The sequence below is a fragment of the Ornithorhynchus anatinus genome, chromosome 2 (genome assembly GCF_004115215.2).
Source record: "Ornithorhynchus anatinus isolate Pmale09 chromosome 2, mOrnAna1.pri.v4, whole genome shotgun sequence".
NCBI lineage: Eukaryota > Metazoa > Chordata > Mammalia > Monotremata > Ornithorhynchidae > Ornithorhynchus > Ornithorhynchus anatinus.
The window spans coordinates 26,075,701-26,097,696 of NC_041729.1; the positions used below are offsets into that span (position 1 = coordinate 26,075,701).

The 21,996-nt window shown below is 61.8% G+C and overlaps 2 protein-coding genes across 2 annotated transcripts; one reads left to right on the top strand and one right to left on the bottom strand.

Moving 5' to 3' along the window:
• Nucleotides 1–307: 307 nt before the first annotated feature.
• Nucleotides 308–11,160, top strand: ZNF668 (zinc finger protein 668). Its single transcript, XM_039911278.1, has 5 exons — nucleotides 308–341; nucleotides 920–1,086; nucleotides 6,892–7,535; nucleotides 9,565–10,225; nucleotides 10,445–11,160. Exons 3-5 carry the CDS (start codon nucleotides 6,913–6,915, stop codon nucleotides 10,961–10,963), a joined length of 1,803 nt encoding a protein of 600 aa, XP_039767212.1. The 5' UTR covers nucleotides 308–341; nucleotides 920–1,086; nucleotides 6,892–6,912; the 3' UTR covers nucleotides 10,964–11,160.
• Nucleotides 11,161–14,169: 3,009 nt separating this feature from the next.
• On the bottom strand, nucleotides 14,170–21,990 carry LOC100087644 (perforin-1-like). The gene is made up of 6 exons (XM_029058095.1): nucleotides 21,882–21,990; nucleotides 20,103–20,162; nucleotides 17,371–17,521; nucleotides 16,988–17,265; nucleotides 15,194–16,411; nucleotides 14,170–14,227 (listed from the first exon to the last, which is right to left on the bottom strand). Exons 1-6 carry the CDS (start codon nucleotides 21,920–21,922, stop codon nucleotides 14,170–14,172), a joined length of 1,806 nt encoding a protein of 601 aa, XP_028913928.1. The 5' UTR covers nucleotides 21,923–21,990.
• Nucleotides 21,991–21,996: the final 6 nt, after the last annotated feature.

A 21,996-nucleotide genomic window follows, 5' to 3' on the forward strand; every position in this document is an offset into this window, starting at 1 on the left:
TCACTTCTCTGGGCCTCGGTGACCTCGTCTGTCAAATGGGGATGAAGACTGTGAGCCCCACGAGGGACAACCTGATCACCTTGTATCCCCCCCACAGCGCGTAGAACAGTGCTTCGTACATAGTAAGCGCTTAACAAATGCCATCATCATTATTATTATTTTAATCCCCATTTTACAGGTGAGGGAACTGAGGCACAGAGAAGTGAAGCGACTTGCCCAAGGTCCCCCAGCAGGCGAGCGGCGGAGCCGGCATTTAGAACCCAGGACCTCCTGACTCCCAGACCCCTGCTGTATCCACTAGGCCACCCTACGTCTGGTTGGTAGGAGGGAGAAAAAATTAGGTAATAATAATAGTGATGGCATTTGTTAAGCGCTTACTATGTGCAAAGCACTGTTCTGAGGTACCCTCAGCTAACTCTCAGGGCTCTCGAGGTCTGTTGGTTTAACCCTCAAGCTTCACCACCCTCCGAGCACCTTCTCTTCTGGCACCACTGTTAATTCATCATTTACGTCTCCCGCTCCATTCATTCGGTCGTATTTCTCGAGGTCTTACTGTGTGTAAAGCACTCTACTAAGCTCTTGGGAGAGTACGATACAATAATAAATGGACGCATTCCCTGCCCACCAGCTCTCATGGGCAGAGAAGGCGTCCGCATTGTACTCTCCCAAGCGCTTAGTACAGTGGGTTCTAATCCCACTTGTCTGCTGTGTGACCGCGGGCAAGTGACTTAACCTCTCTGGGCTTCAGTAACCCCATCTTTAAAATGGGGATCGAGACTGTGAGCTCCACGTGAGCTCGTCCCCACCCCAGCGCTTAGTACAGGGCCTAGCACGTAGTAAGTGCTTAACAAATACCGTCATGATGGTTGTTGTTATTATAGTAAGCGCCCACTAAATACGGTTGCCTGATTGACCCTAGCCCTTGAAGTTGGCCCAGCAGAAATCGAGTGGCTCTGGGAAGCAGAAGATCTGGGTTCCGGTCCTGCCTCTACGAGGAGGGGTAGGCTTGCAGCTGTGGCCACCAGAGGGGAAGACCAGAGGCCCAGTAAGAATCGTGAAAAACAGCTGGCCGACGCGGCGACCAAGGTAACCGTCCGCCTGCCGGATCGTGGAGCCCGGGGCCTCGGTCGCCGTTACTTTAGCCTTAAATGGACATTAAAAAACCGAAAACGAGTATCGTTACAATAATAAGTTACGGAACTTGTTTCGCACGTACCGTACGCCGGACACGCCGTACTGAACACTGGGGGTAAATACAAGATCCCCAGGTGGACACAGTCCCGGTGCCACATGGGGCTCACAGTCTGCGGAGGAGGGTGTAGGGTTTAATCCCCCGTTTGACAGATGAGGATTCTGAGACACAGAGAAAGAGAAGCGACTTGCCCAGGGTCACACACAGCAGACAGCGGAGCTGGGATTAGAACTCAGGTCTTCTGACTTCCAGCCCCGTGCTCTTTCCACCAGGGCGTGCCCCTTCTATACTAAGCGCTTGGGAGAGTATTATACGACAGAGAAGTTGAGACTTGTCGGTCGGTCGTATTTCTTGAGCGCCTACCTCGTGCGGAGCACTGTACTAAGCATTTGAGCGAGTACAGTGTGACGCTAAACAGACCCATTCCCTGCCCACGACAAGCTTACGGTCTAGAACGTGACGTTATTGCTGCATCGTACTCTCCCAAACGCTTCGTACAGAGCTCTGCACCTGGTAAACGCTCAGTAAATACGCACGAATGAATGGAGGAGTAGAAGAGGTGACAGACGTTAATATACGTGAATAAAGTTAAGGGACTTGCCCCCACAGCAGAAAGTGACGGAGCCGGGATCGGGAGCCGGGTCCTCTGCCTCCCAGGCCCGTGCTGTCATTAGGCCACGTCGCACCCCCCGCCTGCCTACTTGTCGGATGCCCTCCGTGCCCCGGCGGGGACTCGGCCGACAAGGACAGGAGAGTGCGAGCGCTGCCGCGTAAACCATAATTACAATAATCGAGCCCTTGGAGCAGATTCTCGGCCCCGAAGCCTCAGGACTGAGGCTCGCCCGGCATTTTTGATGGGCGACGCCATCGTCGTCATTAAGGGACTCCAGGCTTTCCCCTCCGTGTGCTGATTTTTCCTTCACCAGGCCAGGAGGGTCCCGGGAGGGTTGGGAGCCGGAGGGAGGACACCTCCGTTCGGGGAGACGACTAAAGCCATTCATCCGTTCATATTTGAGCGCTTACTGTGTGCAGAGCACTGTACGGAGCGCTTGGGAGAGTAGAGTACAGCAGTAAACAGACACGTTCCCTGCCACGGCGAGCTCCTCCATAGGCCCTTCATCCCCCCCCCCCCGAGCTCCACCAACCCTCTCCTCTCTTAATCCCAACCCTGCCCCTACTCTTCCCCTGAAATTGCCCTTGGAGGGTCTCCGGTGGCCTAGCCTAGCGGAAGGATCACGAGCTTGGGACTCAGAGGCCCTGGGTTCTAATCCCAGCTCGGCCACTCACCTGCCGTCTGACCTCGGGTAAGCCACTTACCTTCTCTGGGTCTCATTTTCCTCATCCGCAAAATAAGGATGCAAGACCTGTCCTCCCTCTTACTTAAACTGTGAGCCCCATATGGGACAGGGACTGTGTCTGACCTCGTTATCTTGTATCTACCCCAGCGCTTAGAACGGTGCTTGGCGCATAGTAAGGGCTCACCGGTTCTTATCGCATCGTGGACCTCTGTGGCCTCCCTGTGGCCTCTCTGTAGCCTTTGGCGGGGCTGAGTGTCCCCCTCAGCTCCGCGCCTCCTCTCCTTGCTCCCTGCTGCCCGGCGGCTGAGAAGGGGAGCAGAGACCGCACCCTCTCCCTGCCAGCCGCCTCTCTGTGCGTGCCGCTGGGCACGGGCGGGAGAGTGTGGATGGTTCCCCGTAAACCGTCACCGCTACCCCAGAAACAACTCAAGTACGCCCGAGTGGTAGAGTGCACCCCTCCCCTTCCCACCACTGGCGTCTGAGCGGCGATCACCTGAACGAGGAAAGGCACCCTCCGGTATTTTCCCAGACAAAACGTCTTAAGCCTGAACTAAAGGACAACCCTTCTGCGATTACCCGGCTGTCGCTGCGGTCCTCGGCTCAGTCCGGAGCCCAGTCCTGCCCTGCGTTGCCTACAGTCCGCGGATCACTGACCGGAAGCAGTGTGGTCCGGTGGCTAGAGCAGGGGCCCGAGAGTCAGGAGGACCTGGGTTCCGATCCCGGCTCCGCCGCTTGACCGCTGGAGGGACCCCGGGAGAGTCGCTTCACTGTCCCTGTGCCTCAGTTCCCTCATCTGTAAAATGGGGGTTAAGACCGTGAGCCCCACGAGGGACGTGGACTGTGTCCAACCCGATTAGCTTGCGTCTACCCCAGTACAGTGTCTGACACGTGGTGATCGCTTAACCGATACCATAAAAAACTAAGTGAACACACCAAAGCCCCAACTTTCCCCTCCCCGACCCCTTCCCTATCGCTCTGGATATTGCACCTCTGAGCTTAAGTCCGGAAGGTCCAGCGCTCAGTACAGTGCCTGGTACCTAATAAGCACTTAAATACCAGAATTATTATTACTAAGGTCTCCCCACGACAGCCGAGTCCCCCATTCCTCACCTCCGACCCTGCACGGGCCAGAGATTTTCTAGGTCGACCTCAGCAGCCGGGGCGATTTCTCTGAGTCGCTCCAGAGTGCCTCCAAAACGTTTCTGAAATGCAATCAATCCTATTCGTTGAGCGCGTACTGTGGGCAGACCACCGCACTAAGCGCTTGGGAGAGGCTACAGTATAAGGGGGTTGGTAGACCAGTTCCCCGCCCGTGACGAGCTCACGGTCTAGAGGGGTTCTTACATTTTGGTGCCAAATTAGGAGTCATTCACCCAGCGGGAAGCGTTGTGCAAGTGGTCGTATTTGCCCCCCCGGGCGGCAGAGGAGGGGGAGATCCTCCGCGGGACCGGGGGTCTTTGCCCGACCCCGGCCGGAGCGGTCCTGCTCCGCCCGTCCACGGGCAGGCGAGCCCCGGCACCGGCCGGGTGACTCACTCGAGCTGCAGTCAGGCACCTTCCCAGCTTTGCCGGTTCGCTACTGCAGCGAGGCGGCTCCGAATGAATTTTCCCTCTTTAGAAAATAGGTCGGGTGGGTGGGGCCGGCAGCGGGGAGGGGGCCGCTCCTCTCTTCGCTCTGCTGCAGCGGTCTTTGGATTCGGCCCCCCTGGAGCTGGGACCGTCCACCTTGAGCCCCCGAGCCTGGGGGGGCGGGCGATGTAATGATAATAATAATTACGGTATTTGTTAAGCGCCTACTGTGTGATGAGTGCTGGGGTAAATACAAGATGATCAGGTTGGGCACAGTCCCCCGTCCCACAGGGGGCTCATCCCCATTTTACAGATGAGGTGACTGAGGCACAGAGAAGTGAAGTGACTCGGCCCAGGTCACACAGCAGACAGGTGACGGAACCGGGATTAGAACCCACGTCCCCTGTCTCCCGAGCCCGTGCTCTTGCCACTAGGCCGTGCTGCGGGCGCGGAGTCCGCCCTGTCACACCAGAATACTCCAGCTCTCGGCCCAGCCCCTGACCGCATCGATCGGGTTTCCTGCGGGCCTGAGCGTGACTCCTGGGGCTGCCGCTACGGTGGAGTGGTCCCGCGGGGAGTTTCGAGTTCCAAGCGCTTAGGACAGCGCTCTGCACCCGGGAAGCGCTCAATAAGTACGATCGATTGGGTTTGGGGCCCAGGAGGCAACCACCTACGTGGGCAAATGCCAAGTAGTCGTAATAATAATAACTGGTATTTGTTAAGCACTTCCTATGTGCCAGACGCTGTACTAAGCACTGCCAGAGATACAAGGTCATTAGGTTGGATGCGGTCCCTGTCCCACATGGGGCTCACACTCTTAATCCCCATTTTACAGATGAGGGAACTGAGTCACAGTGAAGTGAATTGCCCAAGGTCACACAGCAGACAAGTGGCAGAACAGGGATTAGAACTCAGGTCTCTGTGACTCCCGGGCCCACGCTCTATCCTCTAGGCCACGCTGCTTCGCTTCAAGCCATGCCGCTTCTCTACACCCAGTGGCTCAGATCCGCGTCCCTCCTGGCCCAACAGCAGCCCTGATACAATGCTAATATTAATCATAACATTTGTTAAGCGCTTACCTTGTCCTAGGCACTGTACCCAAGCGCTGGGGTGGATACGAGCAAATCGGGTTGGACACAGTCCCTGTCCCACGTGGGGCTCACGGTCTCCATCCCCATTTTCCAGGCGAGGTAACTGAGGCCCAGAGAAGTGAAGTGATTTGTCCAAGGTCAGCGGACAAGCAGCGGAGGAGGAATTAGAACCCGTGACCTTCTGACTCCCAGGCCCGTGTTCTATCCGCTACGCCACGCTGCTTCTCTCAGCGTGACGTGAGGTAGCCATGACGTGAGGTAGCCAGAGTGGCTCCTCCGTGCCGGCTCTACTCCGCCCTGGTGCCTTCCTGCCCACCTCGTCTCCCTCTCGTGACTGCGAGCTCTGCGTGGGCGGGGATCCGTTCTCCGTTCTTCCCCGGGTGCTTAGTACAGTGCTGTGCACACAGGAAGCGCTCAGTAAATGCGTTGGCCCTCCCATCTCCCGGAGAGAACCTCTCTGTTGACCCTATCCTCTCTCCACCGTTCCGAGTGGCTTTTTTGAAAGTCAGGGAGCAGGGGCAGGAGGGAAAGCCTGGCCTTCTCCCCCACCCGCACCAACCGGGGGCAGATGCCCTCTCTCCCGGCGGACGCGGTCTCGGGTGTCAGCTTCCCGGGGGGCCGGTGGGGTTCTAGTTGGAGCCGTAGGAAAGCGGGGGGGATGCGGAGCCCGACAGGTGGGCCCGGAGCCGAAATAATCGAGGGCCGGGACGGCGGCCGTGGGTCTAGCGTGGGACGCTGTTTCCGTCGGGCGGTGGGCTGCAGGCGGGATGGAGGATTCCCCACCTTTTCGCTTCCCTCCCGGGGACCGGCTCTCCCTCGTCCTTCCGAGCGGAAAGCCTTTAATGGGATATGCGGTAATCCCATTCCGGCAATCCTCTCCCCCTCATCCTGTTCCATTCACACGCGAGGATCCCGTTCCCTTGGGCCTTTTCAACTCGAGCCGGGAACAGGATTCCCGGGGGGTCTGAGAGAGCGGGGGGGCCATGAGCCGAACGACCTGTGGGATGCGGCCTTCGGGGGGCGGGGGGGACCGTTTGGGATCTATCCGGACGCGGGTGCCGGGCGAGGGACGTGTGGACCCTCAGGCCGAGCCTTCACCTCCCTCACGCCGAGCCCTCACGTCCCTCAGGTCAAGCCCTCACACCGAGCGCTCACGTCCTTCACGCCGAGCCCTCACGTCTAGCTCTCGTGCCTACCCCTCACATCCCTCACGCCTCTCACACCGAGCCCTCAATGTCCCTTACCCCGCGTCCCTCACGCCGAGCCCTCGCGTCAAGCCCTCACGCCGAGCCTTCGCGTCCTTCACATCGAGGCCTCCTGCTGAGCCCTCACATCCCTCACGCCGACCCCTCACGTCCCTCATACTCGGTCCTCGGTCTTAACAGGATCCATCCATTCGTTCAGTCCAATTCATTGAGCACTTACCCTGTGCAAAGCCTGAGAGGCCGGGAGAGTATAATATAACAATAAACGGACACATTCTCTGCCCACGGTGAGCTCACAGTGCTCACTGCGAGTACTTAAGACGAGTGCCGTAATTATTATTATGAGGAGGCATGAAGGGGGAAGGAGTTCCAGGCCAGGAGGAGGACGTGGGCAAGGGTTCGGCACAGGTGGGGGCGGTGGGGCTGAGTGAAAGGACGGGGACCGGGCCGGTGGCGGCGGCCGAGCCCATTCTCCGGGGAGCGAGGGGTTGGGGCGGGAGAGCGAGCGAAACGTCCCTTGTGCCTCGCTCCTTCCAGGAGACCCCTTCCCGTCTCGCCATGGAGGCGGAGCCCACGGAGACGACGCCCCGGCCGTCGCCGCCCCCCGCCCCCGCCGGCTACGCCCGGGCCGGCCGCCGCTTCAAGTGCCTCTCGTGCTCCAAGACCTTCCCCAACGCCCCCCGGGCCGCCCGCCACGCGGCCACCCACGGCGCCGGGCAGGGCGGGGAGCCCGGGCCCGCCGAGGAGGAGGGGGCGGGCCCGGCGGCCCCGAAGCCGCGCCCCTTCCCCTGCCCGCTGTGCCCCAAAGCCTACAAGACGGCCCCCGAGCTGCGCAGCCACGGGCGGAGCCACACGGGCGAGAAGCCCTTCCCCTGCCCCGAGTGCGGGCGGCGGTTCATGCAGCCGGTCTGCCTGCGCGTACACCTGGCCTCCCACACGGGCGAGCTGCCCTTCCGCTGCCCGCACTGCCCCAAAGGCTACGGGACCCTGTCCAAGCTGAAGATCCACCAGCGCTGCCACACGGGCGAGCGCCCCTACGCCTGCTCCGACTGCGGCAAGAGCTTCGCCGACCCGTCCGTCTTCCGCAAGCACCAGCGCACCCACGCCGGGCTGCGGCCCTACGGCTGCCAGCGCTGCGGCAAGGCCTACGCCGAGCTCAAGGACCTGCGCAACCACGAGAGGTAACCGCGCCGGCGACGGCAACCTTGATCCCCTGCTCGCTCGGGGCCCGCGGCGGAGTAGCGATGAGCCAAATAAGGGTGGAATCGGTTGAGCGCTTACCACCTGCCGGGCGCCGGGGTGGAAGCAGGCCCGTCGGGTTGGACGCGGTCCCCGTCCCGCCTGGGGCTCACGGTCTCGATCCCCGTTTTCCAGATGAGGGAACTGCGGCCCAGAGAAGTGAGGTGACCGGCCCGAGGCCGCAGAGCAGACAGACGGCCGGATCGGGATTAGAACCCGTGACCTTCTGACTCCCGGGCCCGTGCTCTGCCCGCTGGGATATGTACGTGCCGAGCCCCGGGGAAGACGCAAGGTATTTAGGTGGGACCCGGTCCCCGTCCCACGTGGGGCTCACGCTCCGAGCAGGAGGGAATGGGATTCATCCCCGTTTTCCAGATGAGGAGACTGAGGCACGGAGAAGTGACTTATCCAAGGTCGCGCGGCAGACGCACGGCAGAGCCGGGGTTGGAACCCGAATCCCCCCGACTCCCAGGCCCCCGATCCGGCCGCTGGGCCAGAGGGGCGGCCAGGGTGGGGCGTGCCTATCTAGTGCTTACTGGCTGCAGAGCACTGGGCTGAACTCTTGGGAGAGTACGGTACGGTGGAGTCGCCGATGATGACGACGATGGTCATTATTAGGCACTTACAGCGTATCGAGCGTCGCGCTTAATCCCCGTTTGACCGACGAGGTGACTGAGGCGCAGAGAGATCGAGTGACTCAGCCAAGGTCACGCAGGAACCCAGGCCCTTCCGACTCCCAGGCCCGGGCTCTCCGCACTAGGCCACGTCTCCTCCAGCGAGCTTACCATCTAGAGGGAGAGACGGACAGCGGCATAAATGAATACTTTACGGGCGTGCGTCTAAGTTGTCGGTCAGTCAGGCGTAATTGTTGAACGCTTACCGCGCGCAGAGCACTGGACTAAGCGTTTGGGAGAGTATACAGTACAGCAGAGTTGGCAGACGGGTTCCCCGCCCACCACGACCTTACTTTCCAGAGGGGAAGACGGGCATTAATATAAGTGAATAATCTGTGGGCGTGTATATAAGTTGTCGGCCGTATTTATCGAGCCTCTACTGTGTTGCGCGGAGCACTGGGCTAAGCACTGGGGGAGGACAGTGTAACGGACACGTTCCCTGCCCACAAGGAGCTTACGGTCCACTTAAATCGCGGGGTCGAGGGTGGGGTGAGTACCGAATGGCCATAGGATACGGATCCAAGAGCCGCCTGCCCTCCCGCCTCTCGGCCCCGAGGAGGTTTCGCAGGAACAGCGGGTGCCGGGGGGGGGAGTTTCGGGGTATAATCGTCATCGGGGGTATTTATAGAGCCCGGCCGCGCGCAGAGCACCGTACTAGGGTACAGTTCCGAGGGCTGCCGGCCGGTCCGCGGGGTCGGGGGGGACCTGGGTTCTCACCCCGGCTCCGCCGCGTGTCCGCCCGACGACCCCGGGCGAGTCACTTCACTGCTCCGCGCCTCAGTTCCGTCATCCGTAAAACGGAGCTAGAGACCGTGGGCCCCCCCGCGGGACCCGGATCGCGTCCGACCCCCTCGGCTCGTATCGGCCCGGCGCGCTTAGCACGGTACCGGGCAGGCAGTAAGCGGTCGCCGGGGATCGTTTAAGAAGAAACCGGCACGGGGGAGGGGGCGGGGGCGGAGAATCGTCGTCGTCGGTGGCGTCGAGTGCTCAGCGTGGGCGGAGCGCCGTGCCGAGTGGTTGGGAGAGGACAGCGTGACGGCCGGCGGCACAGCTTCCCTGCCCTGGACGAGCTTAGAGTCCAGAGGGTCCGAGAGCGGGGGACGGAGGCGGGGGGACGGAGGCGGGGAGACGGAGAGGGGGCGGGGCGGGAGGGGGTTGGGGGGGGGCGGCCGTCGGGTTGGGAGAAAGCGGAGGGCGGACCGGAGCGGGAGGGGCGGAGGGACGGGGTCCAGGGGCGGGGGACGGCGGCGGGGAACCCCGAGGTCCCTGACGAGGGCGGATCTCGCCCGCCCCGCAGATCCCACACCGGGGAGCGCCCCTTCCTCTGCTCCGACTGCGGCAAGAGCTTCTCGCGCTCGTCGTCGCTGACCTGCCATCAGCGCATCCACGCGGCCCAGAAGCCCTACCGCTGCCCGGCCTGCGGCAAGGGCTTCACCCAGCTCAGCTCCTACCAGAGCCACGAGCGCACCCACTCCGGGGAGAAGCCCTTCCTCTGCCCGCGCTGCGGACGGATGTTCTCGGACCCGTCCAGCTTCCGGCGCCACCAGCGGGCCCACGAGGGGGTCAAGCCCTACCGCTGCGATAAGTGCGGCAAGGACTTCCGCCAGCCGGCCGACCTGGCCATGCACCGGCGCGTCCACACCGGCGACCGGCCCTTCAAGTGCCTCCAGTGCGAGAAGACCTTCGTGGCCTCGTGGGACCTGAAGCGCCACGGCCTGGTGCACTCGGGCCAGCGGCCCTTCCGCTGCGAGGAGTGCGGCCGGGCCTTCGCCGAGCGGGCCAGCCTCACCAAGCACGGCCGCGTCCACTCCGGCGAGCGGCCCTTCCACTGCGGGGCCTGCGGAAAGTCCTTCGTCGTGTCCTCCAGCCTGCGCAAGCACGAGAGGACGCACCGCGGGGAGGCGGGCGCCGGGCGGGGCCGCGGGGACGACCCCCCGCCCGAGGAGGCGGGGGCCGGGGCGGGGCCGGGCCCCGGGCCGCCCGCCGCCGCGGCCGGCCGCCCGACGGGCCGCCGGCGGGCCTGGCCCTCCCGACCTCCGGGGGCCTGGCCCGGGCCCCGGGCGGGGCCGGGGGGCAGGAGGGGGCCGGCGGCGAGGAGGGAGGGGGCCCGCCCCGGGGGGCGGACGGGGCCCGCGGGGGAGCCGCCCCCTCCCGGCCTCCTGGACGTGGCCGCGCAGAGCGGGGTGGTGGCCACGCAGTGGCAGGTGGTGGGCATAACCCTGGAGCAGGTGGGCGCCCGGGGCGCGGCCGAAGGGGCCGACGGGGCCGACTGGGGCGGGGGCCGGGAGGGGGCCGGGGCCCGGCCCGGGGACGCCGGGGCGGGGCCCGCGGAGCCGCAGCTGGGCGCGGGGCCCCCGCCGGGGCCCGAGGCGCCGGCGAAGCCCCCCGGCACCTGCCGGGAGTGCGGGCAGGCCTTCCCCACGGCGGCGGCCCTGCGGCGGCACGAGCGCTCCCACCCGGCCCTGCGCCCCTTCCCCTGCCCGCAGTGCGGCAAGGCCTTCTCCGACCGCGCCGGCCTGCGCAAGCACGGCCGCACCCACAGCTCGGTGCGGCCCCACGGCTGCCCGCGCTGCCCCAAGGCCTTCCTCAACGCCAGCGACCTGCGCAAGCACCAGAGGACGCACCCCCCGCCCCCGCCGACCCCCCTCGAGCCCCTGGCCGCCTTGTTGGGGCTGCCCGGGGAGGGGGCGGTGTGAGAGCGGGCGGGCCGCGCCCCCGGCCCGGACTCTCTCCCCAGACCCCGGTTGGAGACCTCCACCCGGAACCGGGGACGGAGGCTCCGACCGGCGGGGCGGGAGGGAAAGAGGGAGGGGGCTTCGGGGAGGGGCCGGGGCGGACGGCTGTACGGAGCATGCGTCACACAGACACTCAGTCAATAAAAGCTTTTCTCCCACCCGAGGCTCCGCCCTCTGATTTGCGAGGGGCGACTGACCGAAGGAAGGGAGGCCCGGGTCCGGGCCGGGCGTAATGCGTCTCTTGGAAAAACGCTTCACCCCAACTCTCCGGGCTCGCTCCTGGGGCGATGCCCTCCCCCCTGCCGTCCCCACGGGCTCCCCCGCGGAGTCTGTTCGCCGTCGATCAGTCGGTCGGTCGGCGGTTCGTTGAGGGCTTGCTGTGTGCAGAGCGCTGTACTAGGCGCTCGGGAGAATGCAATATAACGGAGCTGGTAGAGCCGTTCCCTGCCCACCGGGAGCTTACGGTCTAGAGGAGCCCGCCGAGTCCGGGGGGGCTCCCCCGGGGGAGGCAGGGGGAGAATGCCGCCGGCTCGCCGAAAGCCTGCTCGACGTGGGCCGGCCCGGGCCACCCGGTGGATGCCTCCGGTGCCCTTCCCCTAGCCTGCGCTCCCTACCTACGTGACCTGGCCTCGCGCTTCCCCGGCGGCGGGCGCCGCCGCTGCCCGGGGAGCGATGGCACGTGGGGGGACGGGACAGGAGGAGGACGGCCGGGGCGGCCTGGGAGTCGAAGCCTCCTGCTGGGGTTTCGGTCCCTCGAAGTACGGGCCGGGGGGCTCCCGGGCCCACAGAGGCCGGCGCCGTCGTGAGCCTCCCCCCCCCCCCCCCCCCCGAGGAGGTGGAGCCACGGGGGTGCAAGGTCCGGGGGACTCTGGTGTCCGCATGGCGCCCTCGGGACCGGTGATCCGAGGGGGCCGCGGGAGCCCCATCTCCGCTCCGGGCGTTCGGCGTCCTCCGGGACCAGACGCGGAGGTTTGGAGGGCGCCAGCACGCCCACGCGCCGCGACTCTCCACGTCGGGGTGGGACGGGGAAGACGAGCGTGGAGAAGAGCCACAAGGAAGAGCCCTTTTGGATGCAGGTAGGAGGCGGGAGTTCCACATAATCACTGGTGAAGGCCACTGTGGTCCATCGGGGAGGTTTTGAGGGGAAGGGGGTTAGGTTCTCTGGTCCCGCGGTGCGGCGTCTGAGCCAGAGCGTCCCCCACCGCCTTCTCAGTATCCCACCCTTCCAACCTCTCCGTGCCTCTTTCTAAATCCAGTCTCCAAACGCAGCCCCTCTCAACTCTTAACCGGCTTGCCGACCCCCTCAAGGCATTCCAGCAAACGAACGAGGTACAGTCTATTTCCCCTTTCAGGAAACACGTCGTCTTCCGACGATTGAGTTTTTCCCCTAGGGTTTACTGATCCTTGGTATCCTACTTTTAGTCAGGGGACTCTGCCCCGCGCTGGGAATCGGAGAATCAGAGAAGCCGCGTGGTCTAATAGATTGAGCACAGTCCTGGGAGTCAGAAGGACCTGAGTCTTAAACCCGGCTCCACTTAACTTCTCCGGACTTCAGTTCCCTCATCTGTTAAATGAGGATGAAGACTGTGAACCCCATTTGGGACAGGGACCGTGCCCAACCGGATTAGCTTCAATCTACCCCGGTGCTCAGGACGGTGACTGGCACGTAGTAAGCGCTTAACAAATACCATTAAAAAAAAAAATCAGGAGAGCTGGATTCTAATCGCGGTTCTTCCCGTAGCAGAGGCGAGAACTTCTGATGGAGGATCCATCTTGGACGGCCTGGGAGGCGGACAGCTGAACCGGCGGGAAGCCCGGAAAGAGACACCCTACGGCGGTGGCCGGGAAGACTGTAGGGGTTTCCAAGGCAACCGCCCGCCGGTCTCGAAAAGCAGCTTGGCCTAGTGGAAAGAACACGGGCCCGGGAGTCAGAAGGACCTGGGTTCTAATCCAGGCCCCGCCACTTGCGCGCTCTGTGACCAGGGACAAGTCACTTCACTTCTCGGGGGCTCGGTCTGTGAAATGTGGATTCGACACCTGTCCTCCCTTTAATCGTGAGCCCCAGGTGGGACCTGATGATCCTGTATCCATCCCAGTGCTTAGAACAGGGCTTGACACATAGTAAGTGCTTAAGAAACACAATTGGTATTATTAGTACTGTGGCACGGCGTCGGCACGTAGGGGTTTCTTTGGCAGAAAACAGGTCCCTAGTGTCAAAAATCCTTTGCCTATTTTTTTTAAAACGGTATTCGTTAGGGGTTTACTTGTGTGTCAAGCACTCTTCTAAGCACCGGCCTCTTCGTGACATCCTGCACCCCCGACTGCCCGTCGGCCGGTCCGAGAGAGGGTGAACGGCACTGCCCGGGACGCTGACACCATAATCCAGTCCTCCCTTCACACGGGGCCCTTGGTCCCGGAGTCTCCCCCGCAACCCCCGGGGCTAATTTCTCCAGCCGAGAAGTGAAAGTACAGGTCTAGAATTCCCAGCGTTGTCACTGGAACCCTCCTGATAGATGGTTGGCTGACGCTGGCAACCCACTAGTTTTCCGGCTCATCGCCTATTTTTAATGACAGGTTTTCCATTCTCGTTAGGAGTCCCTCAGCTTCTGCACACGAATAATGACAGTGTTTAGTGTATAAAGTGCCCATTAGCGAGAGCTCATTCTCTGCCGAGCACGCTCCTCTAGACCGTAAGCTCGTTGCGGGCAGGGGACGTGTCGACCGACCGTTGCGCTGGACTCTCCCAAGCGCTTCGTACGATGCTCGGCACACAGCGCTCGGTAAATACGATCGATTGATTGATTGAGACATCATAATCGGGTTCGATACGGCCCCTGTCCCTCGTGGGGCTCCCAGCTGGAGAGGGACTGCAGGTGTCCTCTCTCCATTTGGCAGAGCCCACAACTAAGGCACAGAGAGGTGCAGTAACTTTGCCCAAGGTCAGTCGGCAGGCGAACGGTGCCCTGATTCCTAGTCACGTTCTTTTCACGAGGCCACGTTCCCCGTCGTGGCCCAGAATTTCAGCCGGGGCAGGATTTCCCCCATTTTTCCGGGGTCACGGCCCCCGCACCTCCCTGACTCCGTTCCCCGTCAGAATCCTCCACGTTTCGTTGTCGCGGATGCGGCCCTCCCCGCCCCCCAGTCTGGGCCTGCTTGCTGCACTGCGGCTATTTGCTGTCCACCGAGCTCCCGGTTCCCAGGTCCCGGATTCCCGGGCGCAGACACCTTAGGAGAAAAATCCACGAAGGAGGGGGTTCCCTCAACGAGCCAAACTACAGCCTTCGTTTTTCCACTTTCTTCCGCTGCATTCTGATATCAGTCAATCGTACTGTCTGCAGCGTGACCACGGGCAAGCCGCTTCCTGTCTCTGGGCCTCGGTTATCTCATCTGTAAAATGGGGGCTGAGCCGGGGAGCCCCACGTGGGACAGGGACTGTATCCGACTCGATTCGCTTGGATCTACTTAGTCGATTAGACCGTAAGCCCGTCAAACGGCAGGGACCGTCTCTGTTGCCCACTTGTTCATTCCAAGCGCTTGGTACGGTGCTCTGCACATAGTAAGCGCTCAATAAGTACTACTGAATGAATTGAATGAATAGTGCCTGACACAAACGGAAATGCCTAACCAATACCAGAGTCGTTATTCTTATCGAATGCTTACCAGGCACCATTATTAGGATGATTTATTTACTTACTGAACACTCAGTGCTTGCAGAGCCCCGTGCTGAGCGCTTGGGAGAGTCGGTACCCGCGCTCCCCGCCCACGAGGAGCTGTCGCCTAGCGGACGAAGCGCGGGGTGAGCCGTGGGAATTTCCCCGGGGTTTCCGAAAGGGGAAACTGCAGTCCAGCGAGAGCGGACTGTAGACTAAGCTCCTTGAGACCGCAAGCTCCTCGTGGGGAGGGGGCCGTCTACCACGTCCGTTCTCGTATCCCTCGCGAGGGCTCAGTACAGCGCTCCGCACGCAGTGAGCGTTCAATAGGGAAGCGGCGTGGCCGGGTCCATCGGTCAGTCGTCTTTACTGAGCCCTTGCTGCGTGCGGAGCGCTGTACCCAGGGCTCGGGAGGGTACGCTGAACAATCAAACGCACTCCCTGCCCGCAGTGAGCTTAATTATTATCGTTATCACAAATCCCACTGGCTGACGGATGACAGAAAGAAGACGGGAGGCTGGGAGCGAGAGAAGGAAACTACCGCCCCCGGCCCACGTAGGCGGAGCACCACGGGTCCCCCAGGTGCGGGCCGCAAACCAGCGAGTAGCGGTACTCCAGCCGGCCCCGGGGCAGGGGACAGCTGGCCTCGTGGCTCCCCTCCGCGTCCAGCTCGTGGCTGCAGCTTCCCAGCAGGTCGTCGGCGGAGAAGAAGTCCCGATCCCAGACCTCCACCCTCAGCCGGGCGCCGCGGGGGCCGAGCGTCACGTGGCCGAAGTCGAAGGCGTGGTGCCACGCCGGGGAGTCGCGGTCCAGGAACGTGGCCGTGCGCCGCACCTCGTCGCCGAAGGCCACCAGCACAAAGGCGTCGGTGGCGCTGAAGACGTCCCCCCGCAGCCCGTGGGCTCGGACCACGGTCACCCTCAGCCGGGCCGTCCCCCGGCGTCGGGAGCAGCACCGGGCGTCCGTGGACTCCGTCCCCGGGCAGCGGCAGACGCAGGGCTCCCGGGGGCTCCACGCGCCCCCGCCCGGGCAGCCCCCGGGGCACCCCGGGTCCAGTGATTCTTCGGCCACGTAGTCCGTCACGGCCAGCCGCAGGGCCTCCCGTTGGGGGTCCCGGGGGTCCAGCAGGGTGTGCAGGGGGGCCACGGTGGAGGAGATCACGCCCGGCACCGAGTGCAGGCTCTTCATCCAGGCGGCGAAGTCCGTGTCGTTAGCCACGGGGGGGACGAGGAGCCCGTCCACGCCCCGCTGGCTGCCCCCGACGGCCTCCTCGTGGCTCTCGTGATAGGCCCCGTAGAAGGGGCCCCGGAACCCGCCGAGGGGCAAGGCCCGGCACGAGGAGTTGCCGGCGCCTTGGGCCTGCAGCCAGCCCTCCCGGGCCTCCTCGGAGAGGCAGGCGCGGAGGGCCTCGGGCGAGACCCCGTCCAACGTGGCCAGGCAGAGGCGCAGGGCCGTGACGAGCCGCACGCGGCCGCCCAGCCGCACGGACGTGGCGTAGTGGGTCCCGAACGTCTGGATCAGGGATCGGTAGCCGCCCCGGCTGGTGAGGTTGTACTGCGGGGGGAGCGAGGAGAGCGCCTGGGACAGAGCCGGGGACGGCCCTGCGCCGCGCTCCAGGTGGAAGCTGAGAAGGAAGAGCGGACCGGAGGACTCGTGGAGCTGGCCGGCCCCCGCTCCCCGACCCCGGGCGCACCCGGACACCCGGGCGCCCACCGGCCTCGCGGCCTCCAGGGCCTCCACCGGAGACCCGGGCACCCTCCTGCCCCGGGATGCCCCCGAGTGTCCCCCCAAGAGACCCAGGTGGCCTCCAGACCTGGAATCCCCCCACTCCCCAAGTGACCCCCGGAGACCCGGGTGTCCTCCAGCCCGGGGCCCCGGAAGAACCGGGCGCCCTCCAGCCTCACTGTGGGCAGGGAATGTGTCTGTTTATTGTTATTTTGTACTCTCCTAAACGCTTAGAACAGTGCTCTGCACACAGTAAGCGCTCAGTAAAAACGATCTCAATGAATGAGCGCGTCCCCCCGGGGCCCAGACGTCCTCCAGCCCCGTGACCCCCGGGGTGACCCCGGGGACCCAGGCGGCCTCCAACCCAGGACCCCCCCCACTCACTGTGGGCAGGGAATGTCCCCGTTTATTGTTACTTTGTACTCTCCTGAACGCTTAGAACAGTCCCCTGCACACCGTAAGCGCTCAATAAAAACGATCTCGATGAACGAGTGCGTCCAGCCCCGTGGCCTTCGGGGTGACCCCGGGCGGCCTCCAACCCAGGGACCCACCCCCCATCCCCGGGACCCCCGCGCCGTCCTCCTCCGTCCGCGGCCCCCGCGGTGCTCACCTGTACACGGGACAGACGATCTCGTGCAGGACGAAGCCGTAGGAGTCCTCCCGGGCCCGGCCGGCGGCGAACTCGGCGGCGGCGGAGCGGAGGCCGGCCCCGGCGCCCAGAGGACCGGTGGCGCGGCGGCTCCCCAGCTCCGCCGCCCAGTCGTTGTCCAGCTCCGCTCCCGCCACCGCCTCGGCCACCTGCCTGACGGTCCAGGCCACGCGGCTCGCCACCTCTCCCCGCGCGCAGGCGCCGTGCAGCCGCCACTCGGCCACGGCAGCGGGAAGGCGCTGCAGGCGGCCGCCCAGGAGCGGGTTGGGGCAGAGCGTGCAGGCGGCGGGGCCGGGGAGGCCCGACGGCCGGCCCGGCCCCGGCCCCGGCTCCAGCGGCGCGGCCCGGGAGCGGCTCAGCGTCGTCACGTCCAGCCCCTGCCCGGCCCGGCCCGACCCCGGGACCCACTGGTGGGCCGAGCAGGCGGCGGCGGCGGCGGGGCGGCACTGGGCCCCGGTCGGCGGCAGCCCCGGCAGCAAGGCCAGCACGAGGAGCCTGCCCATCGGGGGACACCGCACACGCGCACGGACACACACGGACACACAGACACACGGGCCTTAGTCACGAGCGTAATCGTCAACTATGTGCCGGGCGCTCTTCTAAGCGTCGGGGGGGGTACGAGGTCATCGGGTGGGCCCACGGGGAGCTCGCAGTCTTCACCCCCATTTAACGGGCGAGGCCCAGAGAAACCAAGTCACTCCCCCAAGGTCACGCAGCGGACCAGGGGCGGAGCCGGGATTAGAACCCGCCGCCTCTGGCTCCCAAACCCGGGCTCTTCCCACGGAGCCACGCTGCTTAGTGGAATGAGCACGGGCCTGGGAGTCGGAGGACGTGGATTCGAATAATAACAATAATAATGATGCTGGTATTTCTTAAGCACTTACTATGTGCCAAGCACTGTTCTAATAGCTGGGGGGGGGGGGAGATACAAGGTCATCAGATTGTCCCACTTGGAGCTCCCCGTCTTCATCCCCATTTTACAGATGTGGTCACCGAGGCCCAGAGAACGGTGGTGTTTCTTAAGCGCTTACTATGGGCCAACCACTGTTCTAAGCACTGAGGGGGATACAAGGTGATCAGGTTGTCCCCCGTGGGGCTCACCGTCTTCATCCCCATTTTCCAGATGAGGGAACTGAGGCCCAGAGAAGTGAGGTGACTTGCCCAAGGTCACACAGCTGACAAGTGGCTTGCGCAAAGTCACACAGAAGGCGTGTCTGCTCCATCCGTGCCACGTGACTGCGGTGTGATCTTGGGCAAGTCACTTCACTTCTCTGGGCCTCAGGGATCTTATCTGTAAAATGGGGCCCGTGTGAGCCCTCTGTGGGACAGGGACTGTGTCCAATCTGATTAACTTGTATCTACCCCAGCGCATAGAACAGTGCTTGGTACGTAGTAAGCACTTAAATGCCGTTATTACCTCTCCCAGAAGGCCCCACCTCCACCTGCCATTCTTCTGGTAGAGTATCCATGATATAATAGACATATCCCTGCCCAAAATGAGCTCATAGTCTAGAGGGAGAGTCTAATAATAATAATAATAATAATAACAACACTTCTTATGTGCTTAGTATGTGCCAAGCACTGTCGTAAGCACGGGGGTAGATATAAGCTAATCAGGTTGGACACAGTCCCCGTCCCGCATGGGGTTCACGGTCTTCATCCCCATTTTACAGATGAGGTCACTGAGTCCCAGAGAAGTGACTTGCCCAAGGTCACGCAGCGGGCACGTGGCGGAGCCGGGATTAGAACCCAGGTCCTTCTGACTTCCAGGCTATCCACTACGCCACGCTGCTTCTAAATCTAGAAGTCTAGATCAGGGAGAGAAGAAGGGAAGGGAGGAGAGAGAAGAGTTGAGGAAGTGCCGGGACAGTAAGCTCGTTGTGGGCAGGGAGCATGTCTGTTTTCTGTTATTCATTCATTTGATCGTATTTATTGAGCGCTTACTGTGTGCAAAGCGCTTAGTACAGTGCTCTGTACACAGTAAGTGCTCAATACAATTGAATGAATGAAAGTAGCAGCATGACCTGGTGGGTAGAGTCCAGGCCTGGGAGTCGGAAGGACCTGGGTTTTAATCTCTGCGTGGCCACCTCTCTGCTGTGTGACCTTGGCCAGGTCACTTGGCTTCTCTGCGCCTCACTTATCTCAATGAGGAAGAACACTATGGGGATGAAGACGAGGAATAAGAAGTTCAGGAATAAGCGTAAGAGAATAAGCAGCAGCGCAGCGTAGCAGCCAGGGCAGAGGCCTGGGAGTCAGCAGGTTGCGGGTTCTAATCCCTGCTCCGCCTCTTGTCTGCTGTGTGACCTTGGACAAGTCACTTCACTTCTCTGGCCCTCGGTTCCCTCATCTGTAAAAGGGGGATGAAGACTGTGAGCCCCACGTGGGCCAGGGACTGTGTCCAACCTGGGTCTAACCCAGCTCTCAAAGGACAGTTACCTGGCACCTAGTAAGCAAGCAGCGTGGCTCAGAGCCCGGGCTGGGAGCCAGAGGTCATGGGTTCAAATCCCCGCTCTGCCATCTGTCAGCTGTGTGACTGTGGGCAAGTCACTTTACTTCTTTGGGCCTCAGTTCCCTCATCTATAAAATGGGGTTGAAGACTGAGAGTCCCTCTTGGGACAACCTGATGACCTTGTAGCCCCACCCAAGCGCTTAGAACAGAGTTCTGCACATAGTAAGCACTTAAATACCAACATTATTATCCACCACCACTTAAAAAACCAACAATGGGGAAGCGCTCAGTTGGATCATGGGGAGGAAGAGAAAGGGGCTAGGGAAGAGGAAGGGTGAGTCCGTAGAGTGGAAGAGGAAAGGAAAGGGAATGGGGAGGGAAGTGGGTAAATGGGGAGGAGATGAAAGAGAGGGTGAAGTGGGCCAGAAAGCCGCCCTTCCCATCCTGACTTTTCCCTTCCGAACGAGCCAAGCCAGCGACGAGTCTGGCAGCTGCCAATGGGTGGGAGGCCTTCTGGGCTCTTAGTCACGGGGGCGGTGGGAGCCATTTCAAGCACTTCCCCATACATGTGAGTCCCTGAGATGAAGGACTTCTCGTTAATATTGATGGTATCGGTTAAGCGCTTACCATGTGCCGAGCCCTGTTCTAAGCACCGGGGGAGATACCGGGTCGCCAAACACGTACGCCCTGGAAATGGGTGGGTTGTCCCTCAGGCATCGAAATGGGCAACCCCCTGCCCGTGCCTCTTTCCCATCCCTCTCGCCTCCTCGGAGAAGCAGCAAGGGCCAGCACGGCTCCGGGAGCCAGGACACCTGGGTTCCAATCCCAGCTCTGCCAATCGCCTGCTCTGTGAACTTGGGCAAATCACTTAACTTCTCTGTGCCGCGGCTTCCTGATCTCTAAAATGGGGATTTAATGCCTATTTGTTTTTTTATGGTCTTTGTCAAGCGCTTACTATCTGTCGAGCACTATTGGAATGGTAGGGTAAACGGGCCCCATTCAGTAAGGAGACCAGGTATTGAATCCCCATTTTGCAGTTGGGGAAACCAAGGCACAGAGAAGTCTAAGTGACTTGCCCAGGTCACTCATTCATCCAATCGTATTTACTGAGCGCTTACGGTGTGCAGAGCACCGTACTAAGCGTTCGGGAGAGTACGATACAACAATAAACAGACCCATTCCCCGTCCACAGCGAACTCACAGTCTAGGTACGGGGTGGGGGGGGGGGGTGGAGACAGACATCAAAACAAATAAACAGTGGCGGAGCCAGGATTAGAGCCCAGGTCCTCTGGCTCCCAGGCCTGTGTCTTTCCACTAAGCCACACTGCTTCTACCCGTTCCCCCTCCTTAAACTGTGAGCCCCATGTAGGACAGGGACTGTGCCTGCCTCTGAACCTACTGGTTTATTCATTCATGATAAGAATAACAATAATCATATTTGTTAAGCGCTTACTCTGTGCCAAGCACTGTTCTAAGCCCTGGGGCAGATACAAGGCAATCAGGTGGCCCCCCCGTGGGGCTCACAGTCTTCATCCCCATTTTCCAGATGAGGGAACTGAGGCACCAAGAAGTGGCTCGCCCCAGGTCACACAGCAGGCAGTGCCAGAGCCAGAATTAGAACCCACGACCTCAGACTCCCAAGCCCGGGCTCTTTCCACTGTGCCACGCTCCTTCTCCGTTCAATCGTATTTACTGAGTGCTTACTGTGTGCAGAGCACTGTGCCCTCGGGAAAGTACAAGACAACGATAAACAGTCACATTCCCTGCCCACAGGAAGTTCACAGTCTAGAGGTTCGGTACCTGGCACATAGTAAGCGCTCGATAAATATCAGTGACAACCATTGCCCTTTTTTTCCTCTTTACATGGTATTTGTTAGGCACTTACTATGTGCCAGGCACTGTACTGAGTACTGGCGTAGCTCCAAGCTAATCAGGAAGGACCCGATCCATGTCCCGCAAGGGGCTCAGAGTCTTAATCCCCATTTTAAGCAGCGAAGCTCGGAGGAAAGAGCCCGGGCTTGGGAGTCAGAGGTCGTGGGTTCTAATCCCGGCTCAGCCACTTGTCAGCTGGATGACTTTGGGCAAGTCACTTCCCTTCTCTGGGCCTCATCTGGAAAATGGGGATGAAGACTGTGAGCCCCACGGGGGACAACCTGATCACCTTGTACCCTCTCCAGAGCTTAGAACAGTGCTTTGCACATAGTAAGCGCTTAACAAATGCCATCGTTATTATTATTTTACAGATGGGGTAACAGAGCCCCAGAGAAGTGAAGTGCAGATGCCTGGATCGGAACCCAGGTCCTTCTGACTCCCAGGTCCAGGCTCTAGCCACTGGGCCACGCTGCTTTTCTCCACTCCCCGCCTCTCCTTCCAGATACTGAGCATCCTGCCCCTTTTAGCTCTTACCTGCTATAGAGCCCCAGCCGCTTATCCTCCCACAGACTCATCGGGGCAGAGAGGGAAGGCGTAGTGATACAGTTCCCTCGCAGGCTGATTTTAGAGATGACGCTAGGCCCTAACT

Coding starts and splice junctions, on each gene's coding strand:
- LOC100087644 (XM_029058095.1), bottom strand. CDS start 21,922: ATGAGTCTGTGGGAGGATAAGCGGCTGGGGCTCTATAGCAG. Junction 20,163..21,881: donor CGGCTGGGGCTCTATAGCAG/GTAAGAGCTAAA, acceptor ACCCATTTCCAG/GGCGTACGTGTTTGGCGACC. Junction 14,228..15,193: donor GCCTACGTGGGCCGGGGGCG/GTAGTTTCCTTC, acceptor TTTTCTCCTAAG/GTGTCTGCGCCCGGGAATCC.
- ZNF668 (XM_039911278.1), top strand. CDS start 6,913: ATGGAGGCGGAGCCCACGGAGACGACGCCCCGGCCGTCGCCGCCCCCC. Junction 7,536..9,564: donor GACCTGCGCAACCACGAGAG/GTAACCGCGCCG, acceptor CCCGCCCCGCAG/ATCCCACACCGGGGAGCGCC. Junction 10,226..10,444: donor CCGAGGAGGCGGGGGCCGGG/GCGGGGCCGGGC, acceptor GTGGCCGCGCAG/AGCGGGGTGGTGGCCACGCA.